This window comes from Diabrotica undecimpunctata, chromosome 4 (assembly GCF_040954645.1).
Source record: "Diabrotica undecimpunctata isolate CICGRU chromosome 4, icDiaUnde3, whole genome shotgun sequence".
NCBI lineage: Eukaryota > Metazoa > Arthropoda > Insecta > Coleoptera > Chrysomelidae > Diabrotica > Diabrotica undecimpunctata.
The window spans coordinates 15,003,809-15,016,218 of NC_092806.1; the positions used below are offsets into that span (position 1 = coordinate 15,003,809).

A 12,410-nucleotide genomic window follows, 5' to 3' on the forward strand; every position below is an offset into this window, starting at 1 on the left:
GCGCTTCGAATTAGTAATGTTAAAAGTATTAATAGATATACTTACTGTAGTGGGTTCGTCTCCGAAGAAGAATGGTTTATCGGCTAACATTTCTGACAACACTTTCAGATCCTCCTGGCCGAATTCGTTAATTTCATCCGCAGAATGAACTCCCATTCCTTGTGCTTTGACCTTTTTGGTTCCCTGGAACCACTAAATTGTCAATAGTGAATTAAAATATAACTCTACAAACAACACTGGAAATTTCATGCAGAACATGCAAACATCCGTACACCCACCCTCAAATATTTATGTTGGATAAATTTATTACATTTATACTTCAACTAGACTGCGAAGTTCAATTTTATATCATATAAATTTTAAAATTCAAGTTTAAAAGAAAATCTCAGTTTTACAGATTGTTTTGTTTGTGTGTTTTAATGAATAAATTAACCAAATTATATAAATTAAAAAAAAATTATCACGCAGATTAAAAACGGTAAAAATAGCATCAATAATCATTATAATTTTCTAAAATGAAAAAGACTAACTAGACCTTTTAAAATACACTTAAATTTGCTAATAATCATCATCATCATTGGTGTTACAGCCCTATAAAAGAGCCTCGACCTTCCCAAGTCTATTACGCCAGTCAGTTCTATCCATTGCCAACCGTTGCCAGTTTGCTGCGCCTATTTGTCTACCATCCTCAACTACACCATCCCTAAATCTGAGTTTTTGCCTACCCCTACTTCTACTTCCCACAGGTTGCGACATAAGGATTCTTCTAGGAGGGAACCTTTATTCTTCGCAACAATAACAAGTTTTTTCAAAAGAAATAAATATTGATTTGAAAATATATGGTGATTCCATATAAGTTTTGGTGTGTGTACATGTTTTACAGATTTACGCAAACTCAACACTAATTATAAAAAAAAACTCCATTATAATGTAATTACATATTATAATTTCAGGAATTAATACTATAAAAAATTACAAGTAATAGAAGTAAAAAGTGAGGCCTGACTTTTTTAGTTTCAGCCTCACTTACTGTAATTAAACGGTTCCACAAAGTAGAAATATACAGGCCAAACCTTCCAAAACGCTTATAGCCAATAAATTCTTGGTGAATCATGAAGTTGGATATCTCTTATACTTTGTGACAAATCGTAAAATAAAAAGGAGGTTCTTAAAAGTCAATTAGTAAGTAAAAAGTTCCACCTATTTACACTAACGAATTAAAATACTAGATGTGCTAGAATAAACCTCTCTATTAGTACCGCCCCCAGAATCTATGTTTTTTTATTACAACCAACTTCGCAATATAGAGTCAAAGTGATTTTAAAAAACTTTTAATTATAGTACATTTGACAACGATTTATAGCACAAAATTTATATCAAAGGTATAAGGTTGGTCGATCATTTTTATCTTAATTTTCACTCGACTTTAACTACACTACAGAATCTATCTTCCACTTCCCACAGGTTGTGACATAAAGATTCTTCTAGGAAGGTTGTTCTGCTGTGATCTTGCCAGATGTCCTGCCCAGCTTAGTCTTCCTATTTTTATAAGGGATACTACGTCTTTACCACCAAATATATATTTATATCTGTGATATATCTAGTAGTTGTACCTCCTTCTCCAAACACCATTTTCACAGATGCCACCGAATATACTTCTCAGGATCCTTCGTTCAAATATAAGCAGGGGGTTTTCATCTGCTTTGGAAATGGTCCATGTCTCCGACCCATATGTCAACACTGGTTTTATAAGGGTTTTGTATATGGTTATTTTTGTTTTTTGGCTTAAGATTCTGCTTCTCATATGTCTACTCAGTCCAAAATAGTATTTGTTTGCTAGGATTATTCTTCGCTTGATTTCTTCCGTCATGACGTTCTCCTTGATGATCAAGGAGCCTAAGTATGTGAATTTGTCCACCACTTCAAAGGTAGAGTTATCAAACGTAAATTGGTGGCCGATGTTTCTGGCTCTATTGTTGGGTGTTAATGCCATTATCTTAGTTTTCTCCTCATTTACTTGCAGGTCCATATTTTTTGAGGCGTTTGACAAGGTGGTATACATTTCTTCTAGCTTGCGTGTTGTGTGGGTAACTAGGTCAACATCATCTGCATATGCCAAAATTTGGGATGATTTATTAAAAATGTTTCCTCTGTTGTCTATTTGGGCATCCCCGACCGCCTTTTCTAGAGCTAAGTTGAAAAGGAAACACGCCAGCGCATCTCTCTGTCGTAGCCCAACATGCGTTTCAAATGCCTGTGATTGTTCGCCCTGTATTTCCACTTTGCAAACAACTTTACGCATTGTAGCCTTAACCAATCTTATCAGTTTATCGGGGATGTGGAATTCATCCATGGCTTCATACAATTTATTTCTTAGGACACTATCATAGGCCGATTTAAAATCTACGAAAAGATGGTATGTGTCGATATTGAATTCATTGGTTTTTTCCAGTATTTGCCTTAGCACAAAGAGCTGGTCTGTTGTTAATCGACCAGGCCTAAAACCACTTTGATATTCGCCAAGAAGTTCCTCTGAATATGCACTCAGGTGACCATATAAAATACTCGAAAATATTTTGTATGCTGTATTAAGGAGGGCTATTCCCCTATAGTTTCTACATTCCAATTGATCACCCTTTTTGTGTAGCGTTCAAACGATCCCAATACATCACTCTTCCGGGATTTGTTCCTCATTCCAGGCTCTCAGTATGATTTTATAATATATGATTAGTCAGAGTAGCACCTCCACATTTAATAAGTTCCGCGGGTATACCATCACTTCCTGGAGATTTATTATTTTTTAGGTGTTTTATTGCATCCCGTACTTCTTGGATTGATGGAGGCTCCAATAGTGTATTGTTGCTTGCTCCTGGGGGTGGTTGATTTGGATCTTCTACTTCGATAGTAAGTAGTTCTTTATAGTGTTCATCAAGAAAGGTAGGACAGGTTTAATAGAAAAAAATAGATTTTTTTATTTTCTACAAAAGTTCCATTGATATTTAATTACTATTACATTAAGATTTTTCACTTTAAACGAAAAATCAGGATTTTTTTTTAGATTATTCCAATAGAATTCGTACAAAAACCAATTTGTGCACTCATTTTGGTTTTTTATGCTCTACGAACCACTTTTTAAAGTAGTTAAATTTTAAAACCCAAAACAGGTTTAATTTTAACAAAGCAAATTTAAAACAAATCAATCTAGAACTGAAATTGTTTATTAGAGCTTTGAAATAACATCTTTTATACAAATTAAAACTGAAGTGTTAAAAAATTGATTGTTATGTAAAATTGAACATCTCAACCAAAATCTGTATCGATACCGAGAGTGTAGCGATAAAGCTTCCTTAATTTTGAAAAGTAAATAAAATGCAATAATATTTGTATAACAGATAATAATGTGAGGCCCTTGAACAGTAGTGAAACAATAAAAATTAACAGGGAACAGGGAGTAACAAGAAATATATTTATTTACAGTTGTAAGTGTTGGTTTTTGTATCATTTTCAAAATAAGGGTCGAAGGTGGTAGCCAATACAAATTTAACATTCGTTTTGCTATGAAAAATATGGCAATAGAAACAATAAAAATTGTGAGTGTCGATTTTAGCATTATTTTCAATAAAGTGTTGGAGGGAAGGATTTACATTGAATCCTATAAGATTGTTTGCTTGCCATTTCTTTGGTGTCTTCCTGGGATCCTTCTTCCTTTTGTTTCCCCATCTATTACAATTTTTGCAATTAAATCTTCCGCCATTCTCGTTATGTTGTTCTGTCATGGTGAAATAATTCTGTTATTTCCTAGTTTTTTCCCTGAGTTTTCTATTTCTGTACATTTTCTTTAGTTTATGTTTCCTTGGGTTTCTTCATACTTTATCAATTCATCTGTATTTTTCTATGTGAGTCTTCATTGTCATCCCTTGTTTTTCTGTAGTCTAAGCAACATGATTGCTGTATTTATATAATTTTAATGTTTCATTCACATCATATGTGTGCGTTGTTGGGTTTCTGCTTCCCTCAGGTTTTTGTTTATTTCTTCTTGTATTTCCTTCAGTATATTATGTTCATTATTATGGTTGTTTAAAATTGTTAAAGGCCTCAGAAGATTTCTTATTTTTTTTACAGAGCTTTTCAGAGAGTTTAAGCATTATAATCCAAAGCGTTATAAGATCTAGCGTAAGTATTTAAGGTATATTTAACCTTCTTTTAACGTTCTGACGTTAGCGATTAACACGGTAAGACTCTGTCTGGTCTTGAGCTATTCTGAACAGTTCTTAGACTCTTTGCATCCCGGTCCATTTTCGAACATTCTTCAACCACGAAGTTTGTTTTCTACCAATTCCGCTGCGGCCTTTGATTTTACCCATCATAATTGGTGTAAGAATATTATACTGTTGTTCCCCTGTTATATCTATCAATCAGCTGAAGAGTAACTTCTTATTGAGAAAAGCTTCATTTGTCTGCTTAGCATATAATCTCAACTTTAACAGAATTTAGCAATTTGTCCAAATTTTTTTTTGTATCTTGTCATTTGATAAGTTTAAGAATAATATATATGATACCCATTATTGTGGAAAATGTAGGTATTATATTTGTGTGATACTACATGAGTGACAAGTACTACTGAATATATAAAATACAAAGACCTACATCAACAACTAACAATATTTAAAGGATGTACTACTAGCTATTCACAAATTTTGTTGGACTCCTAATATACCGCCAGAGTAAAGAGGCATGCACTGTTTTGATATTAAAAATCAAGTAACATTTTGTGATATTTTTCTACGCCCTATATTTAATCCCTTCAGTATCCTGTGTCCCTGAAATTCCAGAAAATTCTAATGTACCGCAAACTCATGTAAATTTAATCTTTAGGCATTTCTAAGCATTCCTTTGTTATATGCAACCAACAATTCGACATATAAACCTCACATTTACAAAAAACAGGTGTTGGTGTTAGTAGGATTTAATGTTTTGCTACTGTGTTACATATAAAGAGATTATGCACACAAGAAAAGTATTTCACATAAGTTTTAGAAGCGGTTTTTGTTCAAATAAGTAAAATTAGTAGAAGAAACTCTTTCTTGGTTTAGATTCTGATGAATACCTACTAAGAAATGAAGGTTAATCAAACGAAAAATATTCAAGAGGTGATAGGGTAGGTTCGGATCAAGAAGAAAATCCAAATACTGATAAAGATACAAAATGTCTCGAACTAGAAGTTCCTGAAAAAGACGAGGATACCCGTCTGACTCTATACTCTGGAAACTACAATGTTCCAGATTCAAACCAAAGCATAAAGTTGAAAGTTAAAGAGTAGTGTCTTGACTTGCCGGGAGAAAACTCCTAACTTGGAACAAGCCGAAATTTAATGTCTTGCAACATTTCATGAGAGATTTATATAGATGTCAGATCAAAAACCTAAGACTATGACCTCAAATCCACTGAACTAAAGTAATTTTTTATGGAAATTTTGTGAATTTATGGAAAATATAAGACTATATTTATAAGATATAAAGCAAACTACTGAGTTTTTTGGTTCCATTGGCTGAAAAATTAATCGAATATAGAAGATCCAAAGCAACAATAAAGAAACGCTGGAGTAATCGCCCCGTAGGAATTTTTAAACGTCAGAAAAAAATGGTAAGATAAATGTTGGGGATATTATCATAGGAAGTTGCAACTAGAAGATATTATCGATGCTCTCACTAAAAGGAAACCAAAACCAAGTAATTTGCATGTGGCTTCGAAATCGTGTTCGAATTAGTTTTTAACGCATGATTTTTAGTTTTTTACATCATAGTCTGTAAAAGATTCAAAACATAATGTTGTGGATACTGTAGGAGAACATGTGGCAAAAAAACTAACAAATAGAATGTACGTACTTCAAATTGTTGATTCGACTAAATTAGCCGTATGTCCACACCACAATTTTATGTAAAAAAATGTCAAGAGGAGAGCCAGATTTTCCGATTTTGAATGAAGATATTGTTAACATTAGATAAAATGTTCTACTGATATCGAAATGTCATGATACATCTACTGGACTCTATAAAATCCTGAAGCGCTATCTGCTAAACATTTCAAGGAAGCAGTAGATTTGTCAGATTAAAAATATATTGATTTGACTATTATCTCAAATCTGCTAAATGGTAGCCGAAGTTTTTTTATTAATTACTGAGTTTGATATAAATATGATAAATGTTGGGGACCATTATCTTAACAAGTTGCAATTAGGAGAACACTGGAGGAGTTGCAACTGGAACACAGTTGTTCCATATATACCAAAGAATATGTCGATACAAAAAACATCATCTTTTGATCGTTTTCTTATGTCCCAAAACCCGAGATTTTAAGTATTCCCCAATGAACAAGCATAACTGATTATACAGACGAAAAAAAATTATTGCTATCACACGAAAATCAAGAAAAATCGAATTTGATTATCACAAATATTAACAATTATCAGAAACTAACGTGATTGGATACAGAATTATTATTAATCAATGAAGTAATTGTATTTTTAATAAAACCATATCATAAAGAAATACAGAAATAAACAATGTTGATTTCACTTCCATGATTTTCTACAATTTCTAATTAAATCGTAATTTCTCATTTTGTAATCAAATTTTATTATCCAATCTAATAATAATTATTTAAATCGTTAATACTTGTAATTTCTGTAAATAGTAAATTTATTTGACATATATTTTGCCCCTTTCTTTTAACTATTAACTGAACCACAAAACTGAAATTAAATTTTATTTTAAAGTCATTTAACTTTGGAACGAATAACTTTAGGAATATCCGCTTTTAACACTTATATTTTTATTTTTAAAATACAACAAATTCTTGGAGTGAGTAGTCAATATGGTTTGATGTTTAGAGGGTTAAGAGTTCTACTAATCTTGTCAGTGAGACCTTTGATAAAACGTACCTTTTTTATAAAAAGTGTCACTGACAAGATCAGTAGAACTCTTAACCCTCTAAACATCAAAACCATCTTTACTACTCATTTCAAGCTGTCCAATCTCGTCAGATCCGTAAAAGACCAAATCCCCAATGAAGACCATTGTGTCTACGAGATACCTTGTTCCAGTTTCTTACGAAGATACATAGGACAGACAAACCGACGAATCCACAACCGTGTTTACGAACATTCTATATGATAGGGAGAAAAGCCAATATGTGTGCTACCCCTACAGTTAGGTGGCTTAACCACAGTCAAGAAAAACATAGGGTGTTCCATTACCCAGGACATCCAAAGTAACGTTCAGATCATAAGAATCCTCACGTAAGTCACACGCTGAGAAGGGGTGGAGGAAAAGCCTGGGGGTCAGATAGGTACCACTTCAATAGCGAAGTGAGGCCGGTTTGATCTTCGGACATGTGGATGCCACTCGACCATATGAAGCACGACAAATTGATACAAATCCTATAAGAGTTCGGGTTCTATAGATGGGACATAATAATTATCCTCAATATAAACTAGAATCATAATGGGTGTGTTCGTACTGCAAATGATAACACAAACTATCTCAGCATAAAATGAGGAGTACATCAGGGATGCCTGGGATGCAGAACAGGATAGAAACGAATTTTCCGCCATAATGGTGGTTACTTTTTAACTTATATTCGGATTAAATATTTAAGGAAGCCTTAATGGAGACAACCGAAGGTATTATTGTGAATGGAGTAACCGTTAACAATATTAGATATGCCGACGATACCTTAGTGCTTGCTAATTGCGGAGAAGACCTTCAAAATCTAATGAACAAAATAAAACAGACTTGTGATCAGTATGGATTAAAACTCAACGTTAAGAAAACTAAATATATTATAGTTAGCAAACAAAATTATATACAGGATGACGGTATAAAAGTCGGAGATGCCACACTGGACAGAGTAGAGAAACTCGTGTATCTCGGCAGTAATATCAATGAGAGCTGGGATCCAACCGCAGAAATTAAAAGCCGAATAGAACAAGCCCGAGCTGCCTTTGTAAAAATGAGAAACGTACTTTGCAGTCACGATCTTAGCATTGACCTTAGAGTTCGAATGACATCTTGCTACATCTTTCCTGTCCTGCTGTATGGAGTGGAAGCGTGGACTCTAACTGAGGCTATCCTTAGAAGCTTGACAGCCTTTGAGATGTGGGTATACAGACGACTACTGAAAATAAGCTGGGTCGACAGAGTTAGAAATGAGGCGGTCCTTAGAGGGCTGAACCAAACAACACAACTGGTCAATATAAGAAAGAAACACAAGCTGGAATACTTCGGTCACATTATGAGACACCCTGAAAAATATGATCTTTTACATCTGATCATTCAGGAAAAGATCCAAGGTAATCGTGGTCCTGGTAGAAGAAGAACATCATGGCTGAAAAATCTAAGGCAATGGTATGGAAAATCAACTACATCGTTATTTAGAGCTGCTGTCAATAAAGTCACGATAGCGAATATGGTAGCCAACATGATATCCAACGATCGATAACGGTCATGGAACTAGAAGAAGAAGAATGGTCGCAAACCTCAACGCAGACGATATATATGAGGAGGACCCTACTAAAATATTACAAAACTAATGTACAGATGCCTGAATTTGGAAACCGAAAAAATATGGTTCAGAAAATAATTCAGGGAAAGATATATCCAATTCTTTTTTTTTTTTTTTTTTTTCATAGGGTCGTAGAAAAAATATTGTTTACAACTTATGTATAGAATGTCTTTTTTTACTGATGAAATTGTCACAAAACTTTTTCATTAATAAAAAACAGTAACAATGTACGGACTTATTGCATAAATTACTATTTAATTTTTTTTTTTTTTTTTTTTTCGTATAATTATTGTTGAGTATAGTTCTTACGTTTTAACAAAATTTCATATCTATACTTCCACTATATTATTAATAAATATGAAGTAACACGGCAAAAACTAATTACTTAAAAAAATGCATTGCATTTTTATACAGAAAATTTAATGAAACCACTAAACAGCATTTACAGAAAAGTTTCATAAGAACATTTCATAATAATATTATCTACTAAGGCAGCATTTCATTAACAATATTATGAAAAACATGGGACATCCATTAAATTATCTACTAAGTACTTTCAAACAAAAGATGAGGATATATTAAAAATAACGGGAGTAAGGAAAAAATTGTAAATATTTTTCATTCTGCGTCATTTGAAAGTAAAGTAATACTGAACCGATGCGTTGGTAGAGTTCATGGTTGTATCAGGATCTCCATACTCCGTTTTCGTTAATAGATCAAAATATATTTGCTAAAAAATATTTACGATCTACAGTGTGTGTTTTTGGAGCGGAACACAATATGGGAGAGTGAAAAGTAAGCTTTGTTTCCCCTTACTATTCTTATTTGAATTGAACATAGCTCTTGCCTGTGTTAGCTTTTTTGTCTTGTGAATATTTATTTCTATTCCGGTCTCTTTGGCCCCTTTTTTTAATTAAATGTACATGATAACTTGTAGAAGCTGATATTTTGTCGTTTTCATTAATTCGCCAAAATATTTTAGTTCTCTTATATTTATTTCCCTGTTCAAAATCGTTTCCTTCGAAAATATTTCCAAGACTTCTTATTTGTAACTACGTTCAGTTGATACAGTTAACAGTTATTGTTGTGCTTAAAATTAGCCACATATAGATAAACAAGATTTTCCAATAAAAACAAGGTTACAACTCGTTATTTTTCTATATACTCTCAGATGTACACTAGAAGATGGTAACTATATAATGAAAGAATGCTTACCTTTCTACCAAAAGCAAATTTAAAGAAGAAATTAAGAATACCGTTGGGTATCCTGGTTCCAAGTGCGTGTTGTAAATTTACTTTGTATCCCTTGAGCACTTGATCAGGATATTTTGTGCGCCACCACATTACGACCCAGGCTAGATGGTTTTCAATCATAGAAATTGTGGCGTGGGCCAGATTTCTCTGCTCCGCTGTCAAACACGCATCGAGATCATGACCGAATTTTTGCGAAAGATCCTTTATGATGATGGCACTGTCAGCGATTTCTTCTCCGTTTAATTCTATAAACGGCAACTGGCCTTTCTTTGAGCGGTATTTCATTTTGTGGTCGACATTCTGAAACAAAAAAATTATGATGAATTACACTCATTTCAAGCCAAAATAAAATGCACTATGTTAATTCTAAAAGTACAAAACCTTAATAAATTTTATTTATTAATGTTTTATATTTCAATATCAAAATCAAAACGTTAAAATAAACTTATTTTAAAGTAAAATTGTGGCTTATTCCCAATAAAAATAGTAATCTGCCATTTAAATCAAATCGCTCCAATTACTTCCACTATTCAATTATCGACAAAGCATTTGAAGACCTAATATCGCTATGTCGTTTTAAATGTTTCTCTGACATCCTATCGTTGAAAACGCATACCTACTTAAAAATTTTTCCATATCTGTATACGAAAAGGTCTGATTTATGAGATAATTTAAAAAGACATTTAACGAAAACTCGACTTTGTGGTATAGTAAATAAAGTAGAGGGCTGGATTATGTTTGGAGGATGAAATATATACAGAGCCGTATTAAGTTCGTCGATAAAGAAATATGTGAGGGCCGGATTATATGTTACAAATCTGTAAACAGCTAGTATATTGGCCAAATCATACAGGCGTCAAAAAGACAATATGAATACATGGAAGCCTCGGCTTTGTTTGAAGCTATAAATGATAAAAGAGATAAAGCACTATATATAGCAATTGTTAAAGCATTCTTTAAAAATGGATAAAGTCAACCTATCACATACAAACGTGGACAAAATCATTCTCAAATATAACATTATATGACGTGAAAAAGAAATGCGCGAATTGAAGGGAGACAAGGTAATAGTTAGTGAGTCTGTAAGCTAACGAGATAGCATGCTTGTGCTAGAGCATTAAAGCAAAGAGAGAAACCAAAATATCAAAGAAGGCAACTAAAAATCAAATTGTGAATGTTATAAAATGAGAAAAAAGTATATTCAGGGTAAAAATTGAAGAAAAAATGAGGGGAAACATGAAAGGGAGTCGTAATACATGGTTATTATAATTATATTGTTACGACAAGCCCTTGCTACGCCGCTGATCGAACCTTCGAGTAGTATATTAGAAGAAGCTACCACCAAAGAATATAGACGCTTAGCGTCTATATTCTTTGCTACCACTGTCGAGACAATTCCAAGGTGTCTGCGTCGATAACGTTCTACAGGACCCTGGGAGGGTTTCATGAAATATATATAAAGAGCATTTAAAATTCAAATAGTCAGTGGATAATATATTTGTACAGATAAAAAAATTAGTGTTATAAATTAATTGTGTTTTTAGTGTTAGTGTTAGAATACAGTAAATAAATTAAAATAAACATTACAATAGGTACTGCAATGGCTAATGTTTTTAGCTTTGCGGAGTTTACTGAAAGAACATGGTCTGGATGAAAAACACGGGATACTTCTTTTGTTCTACAAGTCTTTGGATGATACAGATTCAAAGAAAATTACCAAATTGTACAGTATTGTTTATCCAAAATGATAGGCGCAGAAAATAATCAGAGTCATAGAAAAAACAGTAAAAAAAATAGATATTGTTGCGAAGCTATTATCTTATGACATTTTAATAATATTTACACGAAAATTTACACACATTTAACTTCATCTTAATAATATTTACTATCTTTAATGTGAATTAAGCACAATTTCAGTTTAAAATAAGTTTAATAATATTAAAATTGAAAAAAGCATGGACTTCTTAAGGTATGATTAATAATATATTACTTATAGAATGCTACTGCAAACAAATTATTTATGCAACAAAATGATAACAAACACTGCTGCCTCAATAGAATAATTTATATCGCATTCCAAGTATATAAATCATCTGGAATCTAATCGAAACAAATGATATTTATCGTAGAAAGAGTGATTCAAGCTCAAGGTCTCCATTAGACATGCAACCGCAAAATAGTAATACGTTATAGCGAAGCATAAAAATTGGTACAGCGGAACTAAATTGCAGAAATCCGTTTATTTTCCGTTGCAATGCGACTTACTTTAGCAACTGTTACGCTTTTCAATATGTTAGTATGCTCTTTGTCTTTCTCGATTCAATAAAAATCTGCTACTTTCAGTAAGTTTTACTAAATATAGTGTGTTGCAAAATATACGATACGGAAAAGTTCCTTTTTAATGAGTTAGTAATATGATCACAACATTTCTCGCTAGAAACAGTTCATGCAAAACAATTTTGCTACGTGATTGAAGTTTTAATTTACTGATACAATTAAAATATTTTACTCAAACTATGTATTATTATACCCAAACCAAAAACGCTACAGTAACTTATGGTTCAAGCGTAAATAAAAGTAAAACAAAAACAATT

The 12,410-nt window shown here is 32.6% G+C and overlaps 1 protein-coding gene across 2 annotated transcripts in view; it reads right to left on the bottom strand.

Annotated features, from left to right (window-relative positions):
- fax (failed axon connections) overlaps positions 1–12,410 on the bottom strand; it is a 111,553-nt gene that overhangs the window by 7,926 nt on the left and 91,217 nt on the right. Inside the window, exons 2-3 of one of the 2 annotated variants that reach the window (XM_072528995.1) lie at positions 9,778–10,116; positions 46–183 (exon numbers count right to left, since the gene is read on the bottom strand). In XM_072528995.1, the coding sequence (XP_072385096.1) occupies positions 46–183; positions 9,778–10,116 (477 nt within the window). Of the gene's footprint in view, positions 1–45; positions 193–9,777; positions 10,117–12,410 lie in introns of both variants that reach the window. The other variant, XM_072528994.1, reaches the window with a different exon arrangement.